Raw genomic sequence first — 25,451 nt, forward strand, 5'->3', positions numbered from 1 at the left:
GATCACATCATTTGTGAATAGAAAGTTTTCTTTCTATCCACTTTGGGTGCCTATTATTTCCTTTTCTTGCCTAATTGCTCTGGCTGGAACTTCCAGGGGGAAAGCTTTCAGTTTTTTATCATGTAAAGATGTTCAGAGTGGGTTTTTCATAAATAAATGCTCTTTATGAAGTTGAGGAAGTACTCTACTATTCCTAATTTGTTGAATGTTCTTTTATCAAGGAAGTATGTTGAGCCCTAGACAGTTTGACTCAGTGGATAGAGTGTTGGCCCACAGACTGAAGGGACCCAGGTTTAATTCCGGTCAAAGACTCATAACTTGGTTGCAGGTTCGGTCCCCGGCCTTGTTTGGGGTGTGTGCAGGAGGCAACCAATCGGTGTGTCTCTCTCACATTGCCCCCTCCCTTCCACTCTCTCTAAAAATCTGGAAAAATATCCTCAGGTAAAGATTTTTTAAAAAAAATATTTTTTTATTGATTTCAGGGAGGAAGGGAGAGGGAAAGAGAGATAGAAACATCAATGATATGAGAGAATCATTGATCGGTTGCCTCCTGTATGCCCCATACTAGGGATTGAGCCCACAACCCGGGCATGTGCCCTTGAGCGGAATCAAACCCCGGACCCTTCAGTCTGCAGACCGGTGCTCTATCCACTGAGCCAACCCAGCTAAGGCCTCAGGTGAAGATTAAAAAAAAAAAAAGGAAAGTATGTTGGGTTTTGTCAAATGCTCTTTCTGTATTAGCTGAGATGATTATGCAGGCTTTTGGTTTTTACTCTTGAAACGTTAATTGATTACCAGTTATTAAACCAAGCTTGCATTCCTGGGATAAATCCCACTTGGTTGTGGTGTATAATTATTTCCGTATGTTTCTGGATTTGGTTTGCTAGTATTTTATTGCGAATTTTGGGTCTAAACTCCAGAGATTGGTCTGGTTTGGGAATCTGAGTAACAATGGCCTCATAGAAGTATTCCCACTCCTTTATTCTGTTGCCTCTTTTCTTATTTTATTTTTTTGTTGTTGCTGTTAATCCTTATCCCAGGATATTTTTTCATTGATTTTTTAGGGAGAGGGGAGACAGAAACATCAATGTGAGAGAGACACATTGATTGGTTGCCTCCTGCCTGCACCCTGACCAGGGCCAAGGAACCTGCAACTAAAGTATGTGCCCTTGCCCTGACGGGTCTGACTCAGTGGATAGAGCATCAGCCTGCAGACTGAAGGGTCCCAGGTTCAATTCCGGTCAAGGGCATGTACCTTGGTTACGGGCACATCCCCAGTGGGAGGTGTGCAGGAGGCAGCTGATCGATGTTTCTCTCTCATCGATATTTCTAACTCTCTATCCCTCTCCCTTCCTCACTGTAAAATCAATAAAATATATTTTTTTTTAAAAAAAAAAAGTACGTGCCCTTGACTAGAATCGAACCTAGGACCCTTTCAATCAGAGGGCCGGCGCTCCATCCACCGAGCCAAACTGGCTAGGGCTCTTTTCTTTTTAATTCTGTGCCCTTTTGGCTATAAAAAAAGAGCTCTTTCCTCACCTTCACCCCCAAAGAATGTTTATAAGTATCTGTTCAATTATTTATTTTATTAATTTAACCTATACCTTAGTTGTGGATATTAGGGGTGTTTCTGTCTTTTGTTATTTTAAACAATGCTGCAGTGAATAATCTTGTATATGTCATTTTGCATGTGCATCTGTAATTGAATTTTTAGAAGTGGAATTTGTGGGTCAAACCATGGCTCTGTATTTCATAGGTCTATCCTTTTTTTTTTAAATAGATTTTTATTGATTTCAGAGAGGAAGGGAGAGGGAGAGAGAGATAGAAACATCAATGATGAGAATCACTGATCGGCTGCCTCCTGCACGCCCCCCACTGGAGATTGAGCCCGCAACCTGGGCATATGCCCTGACCGGGAATCAAACCGGTGACCTCTCAGTTCCTGGGTCGACGCTCAACCGCTGAGCTACACCTGGCTGGGCAGGTCTATCCATTTTGACTTGCTTTTTATGTGGGAGTTAGGAGTGGGGACATAGAATGGTGGAGGGGAACTTATTACACTTATTTAACTGGTTAATTTAAAAAGTTAACTTCAGCTTCTCTTTTGTCACATGGCCTCACTGAGAATCAAAAGCATTCAGGCTTATCTTGTAAAAGTTGAGCTTCACATGTATTAGTCAAGATGCATATGCATCGGTGGATGGAACTTGAGAAAAACATTTGGCATGTGAATGCATATGGTGTGCATTTTAATATTGCACTCCCCCTGTAGCTATATATTGATGTTACATTTCAGAATCATTGCTGTTTCATCACAGTAATGATGGGTTGAATGAAAATTACATATATTTCAAACACTGAAGATTTGTACCAATCTGTCATATTCCAAACCCAGGAGTGATTTGATTCCTAAATAATATACCACTAATTTTACAATTTCTGTTGTAGTCCAGTATGAAAAAAGCTAGTGTTAAAATTCTGAAAAATTTTGATGAAGCAATAATTGTGGATGCTGCAAGTCTGGATCCAGAATCTTTATATCAACGGACGTATGCAGGGTAAGCTTGGCACATGTCTAGAATTTTATCAAGTATATTAAATTTTGCATCTTTTTGCATTTTAATCTAAACTATTTTAATCTATTATTATGCGCCCAGAACGTTTACATATAATATGCAGTAGAACATGGTAAGAGTGAAGGCTTAGGAATGACTTCCTGGGTTTTAGTCTTGTCTCAGCCACTTATTGCCAAGCTACTTCATCTGTTTGTGTTTCAGTTTTTCATCTATAAAGTGAGGATAATATTACTACTTCATTGGGTTATTGAGGGTATTAAATGAGATCACACATAAAAGAATTTAGTACATGGCCTAGTATCAGTAAGCACTCCACAAATATTACATCATTATTCCATCACCGTAGGCGATATTGATTAGGTGTGATGTTTGTGTGGTATGTTTTGGGCTGTCTCGTTCATATGTTAGCGATTTCAAAATTTCTGTCTTAAAAGCAAAAAGAAAAATACAGTACAAAGATACCAATATCATTTATATGGACTGTATAACTAATACTTGGAAAATGGAATAAAATTGTTCCTTTGTATTTTAGAATTAACTTGGTTTATTTCATTCTACAACAAAAAGATAGTGATTCATAGGATATGCCACTTATTAAACTTTACCACAGATCAAATCATAAAGTCATTCCTCTTCCCTAAAGATGGCTTGATTAACACATAAGCCTGTGCAAAGGCTTCATTACTCCACCCCAACCCCAGGCCTAGCAGTGCCATAAAAAAGGGATTTCAACATGTTTAATTGTTTTTATCTGAAAGTAACAATGATAGTTGGGAGACGAAGGAGTCTGAAAGGTACTTGAGGTAAGTGAAAGGTCCTTGGATCACATTGGTTTTGGAAAGCATACCTCAGTGGTGGCGGCATTGTAGTAATCTTTATTTCTTTTAGGAAATGGTGGACAATAAGCCTAGATGAGTTAATTTCCAAAGATATTTATTCTTAAGGAATGGTTGGCTCATTTGTTTAAAACCTTGCTTAAGAAAGTATCAATTGCAAGATGTTTTGCTTTCATAGGTGTTTCTGTGTGTAAAATATAATTTTTTGTGAATTTTATTTTATTTTTAACTTTCATTCTTTTCCATCACCATTTATCCCCTCTATGCCCTCTTCCACCTCCACCTCCCACCCCTGCAATCACCACACTGTTCACTGTTGTCCAGGCCCATGAGTTCTCTTTTTTTTCTAATTAATAAAATGGTCATAAGTAGAAGTAATTTTTCTCCCATCTTTAAAGATAGTTTCCAGTGTTTGTTTTAATTTTATGATTTCAGCAGCTTCCTGAAATTTCTATCAAGGCAAACAAATTGTAGCAGTTGGGATAGTGAAGCTTATATATGAAGTGATGGCTTATTGGGAGGCTGTCTCTAAAATAAGATCCCCTTTGCCTGAAAGGAGATAATATAGAGACATCATAAAATCTGTTTTTCTTTTTGAATTAACTTTTAAGTACAAATATATTAATCTGTAATAATAAAAGCATAACATGCTAATTAGACTGGACGACCTTCCGGATGAAGCTGCAGGACCGAGGCAGCTGCCGTGGCTGCAAGGGAGGGATTCAGGCAGCCGCCGTGGCTGCGAAGGCCTACTCTTGCACGAATTTCATGCATCAGGCCTCTAGTGTCTTATAAAAATTAATTGGTAGATAAGGCTAATGTCTCTTTGATCACACACCTATCCTTATTTTCTCTTTTTCCTACTCATTGTTATAGTGTATTTTTTTTTGTTTGCTTATTTTTATGTAGTTAATATTACACTGTATGTATCTTGTGCTTTCATTCATAGTGAGTTTTATAGATTTACCTCATTTTAACTGTGTCATAGTTTCTATGTGTAATTTTAATTATAGCTTATAACTGTGACAAAATATTCCACATAATGTGTTGTGCCACTATTTGGTCATTTTGATATTGTTTCAGTTGTTTTTATTTTTCACGTTTATACCCAGTGTAGCGAAGCACTTCCTTTTATATACTTCCTTGTACCAAAAAGCAGATTTGAAATTTTAATAGATCTTACTAATTTACCATTAAAAGTACCTGTACATTTTACATTTTTATCAGTCATTAATAAAGGTACTAATTTCCCCCACATCTACATCAACACTAAATAATATCAAACTTTACATTTTTTTACCAATCTTGTATTATTGCTCATGAGATAGAGCTTCTTTTTTTTTTTTTAATATATTTTAATTGATTTTTTACAGAGAGGAAGGGAGAGGGATAGAGAGTTAGAAACATCGATGAGAGAGATACATCGATCAGCTGCCTCCTGCACACTCCCCACCGGGGTTGTGCCAGCAACCAAGGTACATGCCCTTGACCGGAATCGAACCTGGGACCTTTCAGTCCGCAGTCTGACACTCTATCCACTGAGCCAAACTGGTCAGGGCAATAGAGCTTCTTTTGGTATGTTTGTTGGTTGTTGAGGTGTTTCTTCTGTGCATTGACTCTTTATCTCATTTTCACATTTTTCTGTTGGGTGATTTTTTTGAAATATATTTTTATTGATTTCAGAAAGGATGGGAGAGGGAGAGAAAGATAGAAACACCAATGATGAGAGAGAATCATTGATCGGCTGCCTCCTGCACATCCCCTGCTGGGGATCTAGCCCACAATCTGCCCCAACCAGGAATCAAACTGCAGTCGATGCTCAACCATGAGCCACACCAGCTGGGCTGTTGGATGATTTCATAATGACTTGTTGGAATTCTGTATGTTTATGAATATTAATTACTAGAGGCCTGGTGCACAAAATTCGTGCACGGGGGCGGGGGGGTCCCCTCAGCCCAGCCTGCATCCTCTCCAATCCGGGACCCCTTGGGAGATGTTCAACTGCCGGTTTAGGCAGTTGGACATCCCTCACAATCCAGGACCGCTGGCTTTTAACTGCTCACCTGCCTGCCTGCCTGATCACCCCTAATTGGCCCCCCTGCCAGCCTGATCACCCCTAACTACCTCTGCCTGCCAACCTGATTGCCCCTAACTGTGCCCCCTGCTGGCCTGGTTGCCCCCAAGTGCCCCCTCTGCTGGCCTGGTTGCCCCTCACTGCCCCCACTGCCGGCCTGGTCGCCCCATGCAGCCTGCTGTTCATTCATTTGGTCGTCCTTCACTAGCCCTTCTGCCAGCCTGGTCACCCCACACAGCCTGCTGCTCAGTCGTTTGGTTGTTCCTCACTAACCCCCCTGCCGGCCTGGTCATCCCACTCAGCCTGTTCGGTCATCCGTTCGGTTGTTTCGGAGGTGACGGCCCCTAGCTCTTTATATATATACATTGGTTAGTAGTAATCTCTTAAAAATAAGACCTTTTACTGTGTGCTTTGCCTTTTAATTTTGCTTTTTTACTATAGCTTTATAGCATAGTAATATACTAGTAATTATGTATTACTCTAGTTTTATAAGACATTTTATCCTACCTTTTTATCTCTTCTGTTACAAAGTTACCTTGGCTATTCTTGTGCCTTTTCTCTTCTCTTTGAATTTTAGAAATGTGAATTACCTGTTAACTCGGCATGTTTCATAAACCTTTTTAGGATTTTGAATAAAATTGCGTTGAATTAAAGTTTCTTTTGCTTTCTATTTAAAATAAGCCTCACTTGGAATAACATGAGATACTTAAAATTGATTTTTTTCTTTTTAATTTAAAGTTAATTGTTAGAAATTATATTCTTCTCATACTTACATAGGAAGATGACATTTGGAAGAGTCAGTGATGTGGGGCAGTTCATCCGAGAATCTGAGCCTGAACCTGATGTAAAGAAATCAAAAGGTTTGTGCTGTTTTTATACTTAATATTAAGCCTTTACTTCAGGACCCTTGACCTGAAGAGGAGTGAGGAAAAGGATAGGCGACAGAAGGCAAATGAGGTCGGAGGGTTACCACAAACCATGGCGGGGACTTTAAAGTGCAGGGGACATATTGCAAGTTCGAGCAGGGCAGGACCATGATGTGATTTATGTTTTAAAGGGGCGGTTCTAACAGATGTTTGGAAAGTAGAGTGTAGGAGTTTAAGAGAAGTAGGGAATGTTGCTGCCCTACTTATGGTCTACATAAGGCATGGTGGTGGTGGTGGTGGTGGATTCGGTAGTGGAAGAATGGCCAAATTTGGGTTATGTGTGAAGGTAGAGGCAACAGGATTGTATCTCCAACAGCAAGCCCATCCATTGAGTTATCTGCATTATTAATTTGAGACATGCCTATGTAGAACAATGAATAGTCATGTCTGCAGTTGACGAAATAAGTCTGTATGCCTGGTGCTTCCTTTAGTTGTTTAGATGTCTCTTTAAGTGATGTGTTGTGTTTTTTTTGGGGCAAGTAAATTATGTAATGTAGGAGCCTGCAGATTCAGTTAATTGACTCAGAAGGCACTTAAATGATTCCTATGTGCAGACACTGTAGATGCCAAAGATATAAACAAGAGGATGTACCAGTAATGTCAGTTTATTTTAATCTAGTTTACTCCCGTTTTTTTGTGACCTTGACTGCTAAGTCTATCACGCTAGTTTTCCTATAAAATGCCTAACCTTCTGGATTTTTTGTTGTTGTTGCATTATTTAGTTTATTCCTTTCTCTCCTGTATTTCTTGTAAACTCGTAGTTGTACTTTGGTCTTGATAATTTGTTTAGAGTACATCTAGGACCTAGATTCTAGGTGATGTTGTATATGGTATTTTTAAAAGAATACACTCAAAAGTATAGCATGAGGAGAGGGAGGTACCTTTTACTTTTCATTATAGCCTTTTCCTTTACTTTTTGAATTTTCTTAACCGGCATGTTTTGCTGCTTAATCACCCATCCATCTCTTCCCCCATGGCTTCCTATCAACTCTTTGCTGTAACCTATCGGTATCCCCTGTCTACCTTTCACCACTCTTCCTTTCATTGACTAAGCTTTCTCTGAAGTCCCTTCCCTGTTAGGGCCTCCACATAGCTGTTTCCTGGCCATGAAAGTCCTTCCATGGCTTTCACAACGCCTGGATCCTTCTCATCGCAGTATTCTCCCTTCAGAGAGGACTCCCCAGCCCAAATGAACTAAATCGTTCAGACCATTCACATACCACTTCTTCATTTTCTTAGTCACTGTCTGAACTTATTTTTATAAGAGAAAGTTTATTTAGAAAGTCACAGAGATAGAAGAAGTGAATTGTAGAAGAAATGGGTTCAGGAAACAAGTTACCGAGGCAAACAAAGGGCCCTTGGAGCTTAGGAGAGAGAAGGGTTTGAAAAAGGAGGGGCGAGGAAAGGTGCCGCATGCTCCCGAGAGGGAGAGCGCTGAAGCTTACTTGCTCATTTCTTGCATACTTGTTTTATAGTCTCTTTCTCTTTCATGACTAGAATATTGCCTTTCTGAAAGTAGGGATTTTGTCTATCATATTTGACGCTATATTCCCTGATTCAAAAATTAACCCTTGCACATGGTAGGCACTCATTACATATTTGTTGATTGGATTAATTAATCTAGAAGAGTTGGTAGAGATTTTCTCTCATATTTATTTTAATTATTTAATTTAAAAATCATTTTTAAAAGTGACATGGACACTAAATTTTCTTATTCATATTACATTCTTATTCTGAGAATATTCACAGAGCCACACTCTCCCTTCTCAGACCCCAATACAGTAGAGATTTCTTAGCATTTTTCAAGCTCATGCAAATCTTAGATGATACATCTGTGGATACCACCTCCTTAATCTATATACGAAGAAGTTGAGAGTGAGGGAAATTGTAACTTGTTAGGGATCACATGGCAGATTAAAAGCAACTCCAGCTTTGGTTCAGAATACCATTTTGACAACAGTTTGCAATTTGGCCCCCCTTCTCCCTCTTCTCCTTCTTTGCTGAGGGCTGCTGCAAAGAGTGTTCATTATTTGCCAGTCTGTAGGTTCAATTTGCAGTTTGTTTTTTAAAAAATATTTTTTAATTGACTTTTTATAGAGAGAGGATGGGAGAGGGATAGAAAGATCCATAAACGAGAAGCTTCATAGATCGGCTGCCTCCTGCACACCCCCTACTGGGTATCAAGCCCCAAACCGGGGCTTGTGCCCTGACCGGGAATAGAACAGAAATTGAACTGGTAACCTCTTGCTTCCTGGATCGATGCTCAACCATTGACCCACACTGGCCGGGCCAGTTTGGGTTTTGAAACTCTGATAATAGAGCACAGAGGACAGGGTTGAGTTTGAGAAGGGTCTATCTCGGAGGCTTCTGAGAGTATGACAACTTTGCTTGTGGGGCAAGCAAGGTACTTTGAAATGTGAAAGTGTATCAAGAAGGAATTCTAAAGGATGTTGTGAACATGTGGTCCCTGGAGTGGCTGTTCCTGGTGTTGGATGCAGTGGTGGGAGAGGAAGCTGTCTTATATTGCGAAAGCCCTTGCATGTCATATTGAGAAACCCGATTCCTGTCATATAGGCATCAGGGATTTCTAAGCACAATACTGACTAGATACATTTTTCTGGTAGTAGTATAGGAATGAATTGGAGTTGAGGAGAGACTGGTATTAGAGAAACCAGTCAGGTAGTGGGGTTAGCTAATAATGTAGATAGAAAAAAAAGAGGATTTGAAGGTAGATAGTAGTAGCAGGAATTAGAAAGAAGGTCAGATTTATAAGACTTCCAGGGTGGAATTTAAGAGACTGCATTTAAGGTAGAATTTGGTGACAGACTTCATATGGAGAGTAAATGAGAGAGGTAGGTTGAGTTTTTAAACATGGGTTCCCTGGATGAACAATTATGTTAATTTTCAATAGAGGATTAAGTTAATTTCTGAGGTGGAGGATGAGAAAAAGTAGGTGGGAGACAGATGGGCTCCATTCAGAACATGTTAAGTTTGGGATGCATTTAGGAGAATTTGTAAGCATGGGTTTGAAACCTAAGGACCAGTTTTAGTTATTTGCATTTTGAAGGAAGGTAAACACACAGGAGGGGATGAGATGCCCCACCAAGCAAAGAGGGAGAAAAGAAGGCTGGGAATGGGATCCTGGAGAAGCCCAGGTTAAAGAGGAGGGGATACGCAGAGGAGAGTCAGAGGTGTGGGGAGTAAAAGTAAAGGGGAGAGTGTTAGCAAGTAGGAGCTTGTCAACAGTGCGACTGCGGGGGAGCCTGAGGAGAGGATGCACTGGGTAAGTGACAGCATCTGAGACGCCAGGCAGAGCATGTGATGTTGTGGCCCTGCTGACTCTGCTTGACCATAACATTTAACTACACAGTATTCAGACTTTTAGCTAGAAATACAAGTCATTAAGGGCAAAGAATCAGGTTTTGTATTTTTCATGAATGCTATGTATAGTTCTATCCCAGTCCTTGAATTAATCAGGACCTTGCCTAAGAAATAATCTACCAACCACTTGGTTTAAGGCAAAGTTAGGACTTGAACCTATTTGTATTAATGAAAGGGTAAGCTGTGTATTTCATTCATGGAGAGAGAGGCTAACCTACTGCCTTGGTGATTTTTCAGCATCTGAGTACAGTTGGAGATAGGCTTGTGTGTCTACTAGGAAGTTGAGGTGTACTATGACTTGGACAGAGGATGACTATTTAAAACTCCACTTACTCAGCTAATTTATACAGCATGTGGCAGCATAATCTACACTTGAAGCCCTTTTGTATAGTAGTTGCTCGGGAAGGTTTGCTTACATAAACAAGTAGATTATATCTCCTAGATTCTTACCCAGAATTAAATCTAAGCCACGGTTTGCTTTTGCTCTTTTAGTTTGCTGCAAATCTAACACCACATGAAAGTTTCTTGTATCAAATAGAAGAAAAATCCAGTACTCAGAAACGGGTTTTCAAAGCATGATGTTTGACAGTTAAATACTCTATTATGGAGACATCATAATCAGTTTCTGTCAATAGTAGTATTCCTTAATGTTTTAGAGAAGATTGTACCAAAAAAAAAAAAAAAAAAAAGAATGTCCACCATGTCTGGAAGTAGCTTGTAACTAACAGCATTTTTAATGTCAAATTATGCATGAAATCTACATTCATCTTTGGCTTTGTTTACTAGGATCCATGTTCTCACAAGCTATGAAGAAATGGGTGCAAGGAAATACTGATGAGGTAAATTCTACTTTTAGTGTAAAGAGATTCCCGTTTGTAAGCAGCACCTTGTCTAATTAAGGTTTCAAGATTTCTCTTTCTTTAGTTGCCATGTTGAGCCAGCGTGGCACATCATTACTCCCTTACCCAGAACGTAACAAGAAAGGGTGGGCCTTCTTAACAACTCATAATTGCCTGGTGGAGGCTGTGGAGGTATCTTCAGCCCAGAGATTCTGGCCACTGACAGATAACCTTGTAATTAAGTTTCTATCAAACAGCAGGCATCAGTAATCAGTGTAGACACAAAAGCTTCCTTTCTCACTGTCATTTTTACTTTCAGGAATGGAGGCCTCCTTTTTGAATAGTAAAGTACATTGAGAGATGGGAGTAGAGAAAGAAAAATGTTTTTGTTTTGAGAACTAACATGAAGATTGTGTCATGTCAGGTACCGGTAGCTGATTTTGGAAGACAATGAGTAGCATATTAATATATCATAGCCAGCCCTAACTGGTTTGGCTCAGTGGATAGAGCGTCGGCCTGCGGACTCAAGGGTCTCAGGTTCGATTCCAGTCAAGGGCATGTACCTTGGTTGCGGGCACATCCCCAGTAGGGAGATGTGCAGGAGGCAGCTGATAGATGTTTCTTTCTCACCGATGTTTCTAACTCTCTAACCCTCTCCCTTCCTCTCTGTAAAAAAATCAATAAAATATATTTTTTAAAAATTTATTTAAATATATATATATATATATATCATAGCCAGAAGGTGGCCCAGGTTCTTTCAGACATGGCAGTGTGCTTATCTAAACAGGTAGAAATTATATGCATATACAATTGTGTTTAGAGCACTGAAATGTATGTCTTGATTCTTTTAATAACTGTTATCAACAGTTTCAATTATTTCTTTTAGGCCCAAGAAGAGCTAGCTTGGAAGATTGCTAAAATGATAGTTAGTGATGTTATGCAGCAGGCGCAATATGATCAACCATTAGAGAAGTCTACGAAGGTAAGGATGATTTTTGTTCTGATGTAGCTTGTTTAAAACTGAAAAGCATTAGATTCCAGGTTCTATGTATTTTAAAAAAGACATAAAAGAGCTTCTGCTTCTGCCTTTGAAGGATGAATTACTACAGGAATTACCCTCTCATCATAAACAACTAGAGAACTGGCAAACTAAATGAAACAACTATCTCCAGATATTGGGCAACAGGAAGGAGAGGGCTGTAATCCTTAAAAGAAGGATAACATTAAGGTGATCCATAGCTCCCTTCTCAGAAGCAATTTCTAAAGTGCGGGTAGGGGAAAACCTAACATAGTTCATAGTCTTGCTGAATTGATGAATCATAAACTGAACTGGAGAGCCCAAGCCAGGGTGGCTAGAAGTCATAGAACAGGATACCAGAAAAGGAGCTACACAGAAAGAAGGCTCCAAAGATATTTAGAGAGGTCCCTTCAAGCCTTGGTTGTGTACATGTGTTGGGTGAAAATGTCCATGGCCAGGGAAAGAATACCGGAAATTAGCATGCTAAACAACTCCTGGAACATGGGGCTAGGAATAGTTGACGTTTCTACTAACCGTTGTGGACAGATCTTGTAATACACAAGTCATTGGGGAGTGTCCTCGGAAACATGCCTTACTATCTGAGCTAATTTAGCCCTAGAATAAAGCACCTTAACCAAGCTTAAAAGCAGTTTTTGGAAGGATCAAACTGCTCTGTAAGTAACAGCTGCATGCCAGAACAAAGGCCAACCCTCCTTAAATGAACAACAAAATTCAGCACTTAACAGTGTAAAAATGCAATGTCTGACATCCCATCAAAAATTACCAGGCACACACAAAAAATTACCAGGCATGCAAGGAAGCAGAAAAACTTGACTCATAATCAGGAGAAACACAATCTGTAGCAAACAAACTATATAAAAAATACTGAATACAAAAGAACTCAGGAAAAAGGAGGAAAAGGAAGAAAGAATCAATGGGACAAATAGAAAATAAATAGTAAAATGGTAGATTTAAACTAAATCATACTAATAATTATATTAAACATAAGTGATTTAAATAGTCTAGTTCAGCGGTTCTCAACCTGTGGGTCGCGACCCCTTTGGCGGTTGAACGACCCTTTCATGGGTCGCCTAAGACCATCCTGCATATCAGATATTTACATTACAATTCATAACAGTAGCAACATTACAGTTATGAAGTAGCAACGAAAATAATTTTATGGTTGGGTCACAACATGAGGAACTGTATTTAAAGGTTCTGAAGGTTGAGAACCACTGGTCTAGTTGAAACACAAACATTATCAGATTGAAAAGGCAGAACCCAGTTATATACAGTTCATTCCTGAACATGATTTGAACTGCATAGGTCCACTTACACACAAAATTTTTCCATTGACTGCAGTTCAGTTTTTCCGTGCAGTTCCAAAACCTGTGTTGGCTTTAGCCGGTTTTGCTCAGTGGATAGAGTGTCAGCCTGTGGACCGAAAGGTCCTGGGTTCAATTCCACTCAGACCTTGCTTGCAGGCTCCTCCCCGGCCCGGGCCCTGATCAGGGCTTGTGCAGGAGGCAACCAATTGATGTGTTTCTCTCTATCTTTCCCTCTCTTTTCCACTCTCTCTAAAAATTAATGGAGGAATATCCTTGGGTGAGGATTTAAAAAACAAAAAAACCTGTGGTGTTCAATGAGGGTCAGCTGGCAGTTGGGAGTCCATGTATGTGAAAGGCTGACTTAAGTTACATGCTGGTTTTCAGCTGTACAAGCAGTTGTGGCCACCTGCCCCCCAGTATCATTCAGGGTCAACCTGCACTATAAGAAACCCACTAGCCCTGGCCGGTGTGCTTCAGTAGACTGGGCATCGTCCCGTGCCCCCAGGGGTTATTGGTTTGATTCCCAGTCAAGCATGTGCACAGGTTGTGGCTCAATTCCTGACAGGGGGCATGCAGGAGGCAGCTGATTGATGTTCCACTCTCACATCGATGTTTCTCTCTCTCTCCTTCTCCTCTCTCTCTGAAATCAATAAAAACATTTTTTTAAAAAGTAAACTGTAATAGCTATGTTACTACAAGTCAGAGTAAACTTCAAAAAAAAATAAGGAATATTACCATGCACAAAGGACATTTATCTGATAAGAAGGTCAGTTCCTCAAGGACCTAAATGACATTTGTAAAACAGTGCATCCAGCAACAGTAGAACATATATTCTTTTGGCATTTACATGGAACATTTACCATATTCTGGCCCGTAAGACAAGTTTCAATGAATTTTAAAGGATTTAAATCATACAGTTCTCAGACCATAAAGGAATTAAACAGGAAATCAATAATGGAAAGATATGTAGAAAATCCCCAAATATTTGGAAATTAAACAGCATACTTCTTAAGGTAACTCATTAGTCAAAGAAGAAATTAAAAGAGAAGTTGGAAAATATTTTTATTGAATTAAAATTAAAATAAAACAGTACTTGGAGGATACAGCTAAAGCAGTACTTAGAGGGAAACTTATAGCGTTAAATTTAGTAGACAAGAAGAAAGGTCTCAGTCTGTTTCAAGAATCTAGGAAATGGGTAAAACCCAAAGAAAGCAGAAAGAAGGAAATTATAAGGATAAAAGTGAATATCAATTACATAGAAAACAGGCAGACAATAGAGAAAAATCAAAACCTGGTTCTCTAAAACACCAGTTAAATTGATAAACTTCTAGCCGGACTAGATGGGGGAGGGGAGGAGGAAGAGATAAGCATGAATTACCAATACCAGGATTGAAAGGGGACATCAATACAAATCCAACAATTATTAAAATTCTAATAGAACTTCGTGCTAATAAGTTCAACGGCTTGGCTGAAACTTGAGGGGTTAATATCCAAAATATATATGGAATTTAGACCCAACAATTATTAAAATTCTAATAAATATTCTGATTTAAAAATTGACGAAGTGGCCTAACCAGTTTGGCTCAATGGATGAAGCGTATATGGAATTTAGACAACTCAGAAGCCCAAAGGGACCCAAATATTCTGATTTAAAAATTGACGAAGTGGCCTAACCAGTTTGGCTCAATGGATGAAGCGTCGGCCTGCGGACTCAGGGGTCCCGGGTTCGATTCCAGTCAAGGGCGTGTGCCTTGGTTGCGGGCACATACCCTGTGGGAGGTGTGCAGGAGGCGGCTGATTGATGTTTCTCTCTCATCGATGTTTCTAACTCTCTATCCCTCTCCCTTCCTCTCTGTAAAAAATCAATAAAGTATATTTTTTTAAAAATTGACAAAGGACCTGTTTCCAAAGAAGACATACACATGGTTAACAGGTACATGAATATTACTAATCATCGGGGAAATGCAAATTAATTACAACCACAGTGAGATATTACTTTACATCTGTTAGGATGGCAGTGATGAAAAAGACATGAGATAAGTGTTGGTGAGGATATAGAAAATAGGAAACCCTTGTTCACTATTTGTGGAAATGTAAAATGGTGCAGCCACTTGGAGGTTCCTCAAATAATTAAAAATAGAACTACCACATGATCCAGCAATCCCACCTCTAGAAATATATTTGAGGATATCTTGAAGAGATATCTGCACCTCCATGTTCATTTCAGCATTATTCACAATAGCCAAGATATGGAAATAACCTAAGTGTTCATCAACAGGTGAATGGGCCAAGAAAATATGTGCGTGTGTGTAATGGCATATTATTCAGCCAAAACAAGGAATGAAATACTGCCATTTGTTACAATGTGAATGGACGTTGAGGACATTATGCTAAATGAAACAGTCAGATGGAGAAAGAAATGCTGTGTGATTTTACTTTCATGGAATCTAAAAAGTTGAACTCAGCCCTAGTCGGTTTGGCTCAGTGGATAGAGCGTCGGCCTGCGGACTGAAGGGTCCCAGGTTCGATTCTGGTCAAGGGGATGTGCCCGCAACCACGGTACATGTGGGAGAGGCAGCTGATTGATGTTTCTCTCTCATCAGTGTTTCTAACTCTCTGTCCCTCTCCCTTCCTCTCTGTAAAAAGTCAATAAAATATATTTTTAAAAAATAAATAAATAAAAATAAAAAGTTGAACTCATAGAAACAGAGAGAAGAATGGTGGTTATCAGGTGCTGAGGGTTTGAGGAAATGGAGAAACATTTGTCAAAGAGTACAGCCTTCTAGTTAGTTATACGAGGAATTTGTTCAGGGGATCTAATGCACACCATGGTGACTATAGTTAACAGTTTTGTATTATATACTTGAAAGTTACTTATAGAGTAGATCTTAAATATTCTCACTATTTAAAAAAATAATTATGGCCCGGCCAGCGAGGCTCAGTGGTTGAGCGTCGACCTATGAACCAGGAAGTCACAGTTAGATTCCTGGTCAGGACACATGCCCAGTTTGCAGGCTTGATCCCCAGTGTGGGGCCTGCAGGAGGCAGCCAATCAATGATTCTTATCATTGATGTTTTTTTTTCTCTCTCTCTCTCTCTTTCTCTCTCTCCCTCTTCCTTCCTCTCAGAAATCAATTTTAAAAAATATTTTTTTTTAAAAAGCAGATTCTATATTTTAAAAAATAATAATTATGTAAGGTGATAAATATAATAACTAATCTTATTGTGGTAATCATTTTGCATTACATATGTGTATCAAATCATGTTACATGCCTTAAATTTACATGATATCAGTCAAATTGCAGGGGCAGGGAGATAAAAGGAATTGAATTTGTAGTTAAAAACTTTTTCACAAAGAAAACTCCAGGCCTAGATAGAATTTAAAGAAGAAATAGTACCAATTCTAGACAGACTTCCAGAAAATTAAAGAGGTAATATTTTTCAGTACATTTAATGAGGCCAGTATTACTGTAACACCAAACATCAAAGACATTACAAGAAAAGAAAACTATAGACTAATATACCTCATGAACATACATGTAAAATCCTTAACAAATATAAGGAAATACATCAGAAATATATAAAAAGGATAGTACATTTCAGGAAAGCAAGGTTGTTTTGATATTTGAAAATCAATTATAGTAATTCATCATAAAAACAAAAACATGATCATCCCAATCAGTGGTTCTCAATCTTCCTAATGCCGCGACCCTTTAATACAGTTCCTCATGTTGTGGTGACCCCCAACCATAAAATTATTTTCGTTGCTACTTCATAAGTGTAATTTTGCTACTGTTATGAATCATAATGTAAATATCTGATATGCAGGATGTATTTTCATTGTTCGCGACCCACAGGTTGAGAACTGCTGCAATAGATGCAGAAAAAAATTGACAAAAATCAACAATCGTTGATTACAAAACTATAAGGAAACAAGGAACAGAAAGGAACTTCCTAAACCTGATTAAACTGACAGCTAAAATCATATTAATGGAAAAGACTGAATGCTTCTATTTTTTTTTAATCTTAATTGTTGAAAGTAGTACATACATCCCCCTTTTCCCCCATAACTCCTTCTGGCCTGCCCCAGGCCTTCACTACCCTCTTGTCTGTGTCCATGGGTTATGCATATATGCATACAAATGAATGCTTCTTTTTAAGTAGGAAGAAGGCAAGGATGTCCATTTTAAAACATTTGCACTGGAAATCCTAGCCAGTGCAAGAAGGCATATTGATCATAAAGGAAGGACTAAAACTGGCTGTCTTTGCAGAAGGCATCATTATTTCTTTAGAAATTCCTAAGGCTGCTTTATCCAATATGGTAGTGACTGAGGAGCCATGTATGAATGATACAGAACATTACAGAAAGTTCTGTTGGACAGTAGTGTCTTAAGTAATCTACAGAAAAGCTATTACAACTGCTAAGTTTAGCAATGCTGCATTATATAAGGTTAACATACAAAAATGAATTGCATTTCTATATACTAGCAATTAACAACTGGACATTGAAAATCTAAAAACAATACAATCTATAGTAGCATTGGAAACCATCAAATTCTTAGGAATATGTTTAACAAAATATGTATAAGATTTGTACAATATAGCCGAAACCAGTTTGGCTCAGTGGATAGAGCGTCGGCCTGCGGACTGAAAGGTCCCGGGTTCGATTCTGGTCAAGGGCATGTACCTGGGTTGCGGGCACATCCCCAGTAGGAGATGTGCAGGAGGCAGCTGATCGATGTTTCTCTCTCATCGATGTTTCTAACTCTCTCTATCTCTCTCCCTTCCTCTCTGTAAAAAATCAATAAAATATATTAAAAAAAAAAAAAAAAAAAAAAAAAAGATTTGTACAATATAAACTATAAAACAACTGAGCCAAATTAAAGATTTAAATAAAAACATCATGTTTGTGAATCAAAAGAATGTGGCTAAGGTGTTATTTCTCCCGATGATGATGATGATTGAGGTATAATAGACATATAATACTAGTTTCAGGTATATAGCATATTGATTCAATATTTGTTTGCATTGGGAAATGATCCCCACAATAAGTCTACTTAATTCACCATACACAGTTACAATTGTTTTTGTAATGAGAGCTTTGAAGATCTCTCTTAGCAACTTTCAAATACACAATACAGTGGTATTAATTATAGTTACTATGTTGTACATTATTCAAGACTAGAGGCCTGGTGCACAAAATTCTTGCACAGGTAGAGTCCTTAGGCCTGGCCTGCGATCAGGCTGATCGAGGCCTTCCTTCCCCGGCTGCTGGCTGCTGGCCAGAGCCTTCCTTTGTTCTGCACTGCCCCCTGGTGGTCAGCACACGTCATAGTGAGTGGTTGAACTTCCAAGGGGAAAATTTGTATATTAGCTTTTATTATATAGGATTACTAATAGATTCAGTGTTCCAGCAGTCTTTTTTTTATAGACATTGACAAGATCATTATAATATTTATTGGGAGATGTAAATGAACTAAAATAACAAAAAAGTTGTGGAAAAGGAGCACAAAATTGTAAGACTAACACTGCTTGGCTTTACACGTATTGTAAAGCTACATGATCAAGGTGGTGTAATATTACATAGGGGTAGACAAAGATTGTTGAACAAATAGGGTGCAGAAGCAGACCCTAATTATGAAGTCAATTGATTTTTTATATACAGGGTGGGGCAAAAGTAGGTTTACAGTTGTGAGTGCACGAAACAAAGTTTATTCTTGTATTATTATGAATTATTGTATTATTTTCCATACCAACAACTGTAAACTTCCTTTTGCCCTGTATGTGCCAAGGTAATTCAATGAGAAAAATAATGTCTTTTTAGTTTATAGTATAGAAACAACTAGATATACATATGGAGAAGGGAGGAGAAAATGAGTCTTGTTCCTTACAGCATATACGAAATCAACCCCAAATGGATCATAGACCTAAATGTAAGAACTAAAACTATAAAACTTATAGGAGAAAATCTTTGTGGTTTAAGTTAGGCAAAGTTTCTTAGTTCATACAAAGCATGAGATATAAAAGAGAAAAACTGATAAACTGAACTTCATTAAAACTAAAAACTACTCATTAAAAGACATTGTGAAGAAAATGAAAAGGCAAATTATGAACTGGGAGAAGATATTTGCCAAACATCCTTCTGATAAAGGAATTGTATCCAAAATAATATAAAGAACTTTTAAACTCATTAAGAAGAGCAACGATCTGATGTTTTTTTTAATGGTCAAAAGATATCAACAGACATTACACACAGATATACAGATGGCCAATATTCACATGCAAAGAGCTAGCTCAACATCATTAGTCATTAGGGAAATGCAAGGTAAAGTCAGTGATATACAGCTCCATACCCAATAGAATGGCTAAAATTAAAAAGACTGACAGTATCATGTGTTTGCAAGGTTGTAAAGCAATTTGAACTTCAGTACACTACTGGTGGGAATGTAAAATGCTACAGCCACTTTGAAAAACCATTTGGTAGTTTCTTAATAAGTGAAACATAAGCTACGCAGGTTTCCTTAGGGAACTAAGTTCTTTATTGTTGGACTGATCATATTCCTCAATGAAAACTGTACCAGTCTCCTGCCTGGAGGACAAAGATTAGACTGCTAATGTTATGTTCTGGGAGCCACGTGGAAAAAAGCTAGAGAAGGCTCAGTATTCATTATTTATACCCCTCCCCCCCAATTGCTCTCATTTCAGTATAGCACCCTTGTCCTTGGTCATGCCTAATATATGACCCTAAATTTTAATCTGCTCAGAGAAGCAATCTCAGATGATTCTGCTTGTGTTGGTTTTCGGGCTGATCAGAATGGTGGAATAGCTGTAGAGTGTTAATTTCTAAAACCAGGCTTTTAAGAAATCCCTATGTTTGTATCCACCCTACTCCCTTTACCATAAGTACTGGTGACACCAATCCCCTGGCTATGAGGAGCTCCGGGTTGTAAATCAGGTTGCTTCCCAGCTTTTTCCCCTTTTCTGTTACCACTCCACTTGCTTCCAGCTTTTGCAGCTTTGTTGTTGTTTCCTCTCCTGTCAGTATTTTCGTTCATCTGAAGTAGTGTGGCATTTTAATATCTGAAGTAGTGTGGCATTTCAATAGTGCTATTTTAAGAAGGAGTGCATTGAATGGGTGTGATTAGGGAATTCTGACTTGCCAGGAAGTAATACTCTTTCTCTATAGCTTCACCAGCTAGTTCTAGCTTTGCCCACAAGAACCGCACAAGTAACCTTTAGAAAATTGAAGACAGCCACTTAGTTCCCTCCCAGTCTGTTCTTCAAGCCAAACATTCTTAGTTCAACCTTCAACCATGTTGCTTTCTCTAACTTCAGTTGAGTCACAAAAATTTAATGTGATAGGAGAATTTCTCATCATATTTTTGTGACATCATTAAACTCCTCTATCATTTACATTACCAAAAATTAAGAATCATTAAATATGTTCAAATAACATCCCATATAACCCTCAATAGTTTGGAGGGCTTGAATTTAGATTTAGGTCCAATACCACTTTTTCCTTGTTAACTTTCTAGCCAACTTGTCACTCTAAGAACTGTCGTTAGCAGAGCTTGATTTAATTTTGTTAACTTTAATTTTTTAATTACAGTTGATATACAGAGCTTGGTTTAATTTTTATATTTTTACTGAGCTGATTCTTGCCAAAGCTCTGTTCAGTTTTGCAGACTCTACTTTTCTTCGTGAGGGTGATAATTTTTGTCTATATTTAATGTTATTGGCTCCCTCAAACCTAGAATAGCAGAGAGCAAGATAAAGGTGTATTAAGAAGTGCAAGGTAGTTGTTTTTGTGATTCCCCATTATGTTGATGGTCAAATGTTTGTGAATATGAAAATGTTTTTTAGAAACTATTTTGGACCCTGGCAGGTGTGGCTCAGTTGGTTGGGCATTGTCCCGTGCACTGAAAGGTTGCTGGCTGGATTCCCAATTGGGCACATGCGCAGGTTATGGCTCCATTGGGCTCCATCCCAATGGGAGGCATGCAGGAGGCAGCCAATCAATGTTTGACTCTCACATCGATGTTTCTCTCTTCCTCCATCTCTCTTCATCTCTCTCTAAAAATCAATAAAAATACAGTCAAACCTTGGTTTTTTAATATCTCCCATCTCGAACAATGCGTTCTCAACCAAGTTGTTCACGTGGAAAAAATGTCTCAGTTATTGAAAGAGCTTGGTTTTCTACAACCCTTTCTGGCTGATACATCAGCATGACAAAAAGTGTCTCTCAGGCCACAAAGGAGAGAATGTGCTAGTATGAGTCAGTTTACCATAACATCTCAAGAAATTGTGCTGTGAATATTTTTGTGGGTTTGTTGTTGTTGTTGTTGCTAGAGAAATGAGCACAATTTTAAAACATAGGCCATCAAGAGTGCTAATGTTGCTAAGGTGTGAAGGAAACAATGATTACAAGCAAATAAAGAGGTAGAAAAACGATTGTTGAGCCCTAGCTGGTTTGGCTCAGAGGATAGAGCATCAGCCTGTGGACTAAAGGGTCCCAGGTTCGATTCTGGTCAAGGGCACATGCCCGGGTTGTGGGCTCGATCCCCAGTGTGGGGCGTGCAGGAGGCAGCTGATCAATAATTTTCTCTCATCATTGATGTTTCTATCTCACTCTCCTTCTCCCTTTCTCTCTAAAATCAATAAAAATATACTTAAAAAACAAAACTGTTATTGATTTGGATAAATCAAAAGCAGGTAGCCAGTGACAGCAAGAGTAGAAGCCACCTGCTGAATCGTGAAAGACACTCCTGGAATGAGTGCTGGAAGTGATTCCTTTAAGGCAGTGGTTCTCAACCTTCCTAATGCTGCGACCCTTTAATACAGTTCCTCATGTTGTGGTGACCCCCAACCATAAAATTGTTTTCATTGCTACTGTTATGTATTTTCATTGTTACAAATTGAACATAATTAAAGCATAGTGATTAATCACAAAAACAATATGTAATTATATATGTGTTTTCCGATGGTCTTAGGCGACCCCTGTGAAAGGGTCGTTCGACCCCCAAAGGGGTCGTGACCCATAGGTTGAGAACCGCTGCTTTAAGGCTAGTAGGGATGGTTCGATAAATTTAAGAAATGAAGTGTTTGTTTATAGATTAAATAGTGCATTAGACTTTTACTGTATATAAGAAAGGTTAAAACGGAATTGTTTGGAGGTCTGGAACGAATTAATTGACATTATTTCTAACGGGGGAAAGTGATTTTGTTTTTGAACAAATCACTTCTCGAACAGCCTTCCAGAACAAATTAAGATCAAGAACTGAGATTCCACTGTATTAAAAAAAGAAAAACCATTTTGGAAAGCAGATGTATAAAATTAGGCTTTTCATTCGAGGTATATTCAGATGTTATTGCCATGTGCTTTTCATGTTTAAGGTGCACAGATATATTTTGCAGTGTTTGGGTGTTTTAGGCCTGCTGGGCCTTCTCTTTGGCTGCCAGGGTGTCTGTCTGCGTGCCCTCTCGGACCAGCAGTGCCTGGTGGGAAAGCACGCGGCCAGCAGCACTGGTTCACCAGGAGCGCATTTCAGTCAGTACGTGTGGCCTTTTGCAAATTACTGTCCTTTTCCAGTCTCTTATTTTCTCACCAGAAATCAGAGAAATTGGACAAGAAAAATCTCTTAAGATCCCCTTCTCTCGTTCCATGATTTTATGAACGTGAGAAGTCCTCTTTATCCTGTGTTGCTACCTCTCTGCTTTGAATCTGCTACTCTGCATTTGCCGAAAGAGCACTTGGCATTGAACATAAACTGCCTTACAAGCAATTGTTTCCTGTGTGGATGTCCCACCTCACAAATAACACGGACCATGATGTCTTCTGTGATGTTTGTCTCCTCCCAGTCCTGCGAGCAAACAGGCACTCGGCCTCACAAGTGTGGTCATTTTTTCTTCCGAGGGCATTTGACTTTCATATCGTGGTTCTTCCTTCACTTAATGAATCCGCTGTGCCTGGTCATTTAGGTTGTTTTGGGTTTTTCCCTGTTACAAACAATATTCTAATGAGAGTCTGTATATGTAAGTCCTTGCCCTCTCTTAGGAGTATGCTGTTGGGTTCATTCCTAGAGGCAGAATTAGTCTGTCAAAAAGTAGATATTTTGTTCTAATATCTATTGCCAAAACGGAAAGATAAAAGCAATTCTGGGTGCCAGTCCTTGTTATGTAGTAACCTTAGGATAAGTTACTTAACCTCTTTAAACTTTCATTCACACATTTGTAAATAAAGATAACTGTAGTGTTTTACCTCACGGGTGGTAGTCGGAACTGATGTGTAGTAAACATTCACTAAGTGTTGGTTCCCTTCTTCCTTAGTCTGTAACATCCTGTATCCCTGGTTATAGAAATGTACCTGACCTTTTTCTTTTTCTTTTTTTCAGCTATGACTCAATCCCTGAGATAAAGGAAATCTGCTTTTGAAAAATAAGAACGTTTTTCCTTTGGTTGGATTTCTAACACGGCCAATGAAAACAAAGCTCTGTGTTTCTTTTCTCTGATGTATCAGCTGTTGTTCCCAGCAGAGTGGCAGACAATCCTGGACTTCCACCATAAGCAGAGTGACACGTAGACATATTTGCTGCACAAGATGTTCACAAGCGAAAGTCATAAAGAGACAAAGTGGTATTGTTTACATTACTAGAACATTAGTAGTTTTCTAATGGCAATAACCCATTTATGAGAGAGTTTTAGTCCACTGGAACAGACAGGGACCACATACTGTGGCAGGCAGGTAAGCGTAGAGCTGGTAGTTGATGCACATTCTGTAGTGGTCGCCCACCCTTAACGGCATCGTAAAGTGGGTACCAGAGGTGCTTTGCTTTGGCCTCTTGAAACAAGTGGGAGTCAGCCCCTCCGAGAGAGCCGGGCAGCTGGGGTGGCGGTGCAGTGCTCAGACCCTGTTCCTCAGTGGCACGGGGCGAGGCTCACTGTGTAGTCTGCCTGCACAAAGGCATTGGTTTGGAAGGAAGCTGATATGTCACAGGTCAAGTCCAAGTGACATTGTCCTTCCTTTTGGCGACACTATCCAATTTTCACATTTTAATGGCTCCTGAGATGCAGTATACTTACAGCTGGTCTCTCCCCCGCTAGCCACAGGGCGAATCTCCTGTGCTGCGAGCATTAGGACTTCTCCGCTGGAGTTCCGTGCTCCAGGTCATCTAACTTCCCTTCAGAAAACATCCTAATGGTCACTCCAGTGTCCCCCTGTGGGACCTTGAGCAATGTTTATTGCTGGATTGTATGGGTTTTTTTTTAAGAAGGTGAGAGGGCAGGGTCTGGGGGGAGGAAAAGCACTCACTTTTAATTGTCTCCTCTTTCTTTGCTCTGAGCTGGAAAGTATGCAGCGGGTGGCCTCCCTCCTGCCTGTCTCTAGGACAGTAAGAGACTGCCTCACTGCACTTCTGCTCTGTTGGCTTCTGGGTCTGCTGTTGGGCTGCCGCGTTGGCGAACGCACTCCGCTGGCCAGGCGATGCGGTGGTTCCCACCACATAAGACTGTCTGAGAGGAAAGAGTGTTCTTAGGTGTGACTGCTTGTGCTTAGACTTTGCAAAAAAAAAAAAAAAACACCACAAAAAAAAGATTTAAAAGATATATATAAATATATGTAATTATTAATCACCTCTGTCCTTGAGAAAGTCTTGAATGAATAGAGAATTTATTCCACTGCAATATTTGATTGTATAGAGAGAGGCACACTCTTTCATCAACAGAAGAAGCAAGAAGGCTGTGTATAAGTTTTTGGTACTATGTACCACCTCTGTTATTCTTCTAGAGCTGAAGTATTCATGTACTTAAACCATATTCTATTTAATTGTGTTTGATTTTAAATATATATCTGAATTATATTTAAAATTGTGTCAACTTTCTGCTTTCAGGGCATTTATAGCTCTTATTAAAATTGTTGATTCTTCCAAATATTTCCATTTGCTTTACAAAAACCCAGAATATGAGCCACTACTGGACTTAGACCTAATGTTTTATGAGGTGTATGTTCTGTGACTAACTCATTTTGTTCTTTTAACAAAATATCTCCATCCATTTCACTTTGCTTCAATCTTTAAATTAAAGAAAAGCAACATAAAGGTCATAGGATAAAGTGTGGTTTTAGGTGACGCTTGCTGCCTCTGCATGTTTTGGAGTAACAATTTCTGTGAAGCTCTAGGCTATTTAAATTAGTGCTTTTCATTAAGATGCCATCTGATCAGTTCTTTGTGTACATTTTGTGCTTCTGAGCTAAGGATGTTAGTAGGTGTAGGGTTCTTCTAGGAAGAATAGCAAGTTTGAGACTCGGTTACTCTGTCTGCCCCACCTGCCATGGGACAGAAGCAGAGTGTGACCTGAAATACTTGCCAGATTTAATATGTGACCTAAAGTAGATCCTTGTACTTATCTTGATTACCCACTGTGTTTCAGACTGTGTGCAGTGCGCCCACAAAATGTGATTCCCGCCCCAGCCCGTTTGG

At 39.0% G+C, this 25,451-nt stretch overlaps 1 protein-coding gene across 3 annotated transcripts in view; it reads left to right on the forward strand.

Annotated features, from left to right (window-relative positions):
• Positions 1–24,903, forward strand: part of AKAP10 (A-kinase anchoring protein 10) — an 88,798-nt gene extending 63,895 nt beyond the window's left edge. For 2 of the 3 annotated variants that reach the window (XM_023764853.1, XM_006101394.3), the window contains 5 exons: positions 2,449–2,558; positions 6,264–6,346; positions 10,580–10,632; positions 11,519–11,614; positions 23,370–24,903. In XM_023764853.1, the coding sequence (XP_023620621.1) occupies positions 2,449–2,558; positions 6,264–6,346; positions 10,580–10,632; positions 11,519–11,614; positions 23,370–23,375 (348 nt within the window). In that variant the 3' untranslated portion in view covers positions 23,376–24,903. The remainder of the gene's footprint in view (positions 1–2,448; positions 2,559–6,263; positions 6,347–10,579; positions 10,633–11,518; positions 11,615–23,369) is intronic. The other variant, XR_002832276.1, reaches the window with a different exon arrangement.
• Positions 24,904–25,451: the final 548 nt, after the last annotated feature.

This window comes from Myotis lucifugus, unplaced genomic scaffold, assembly GCF_000147115.1.
Source record: "Myotis lucifugus unplaced genomic scaffold, Myoluc2.0 scaffold_355, whole genome shotgun sequence".
Taxonomy (NCBI): Eukaryota; Metazoa; Chordata; class Mammalia; order Chiroptera; family Vespertilionidae; genus Myotis; species Myotis lucifugus.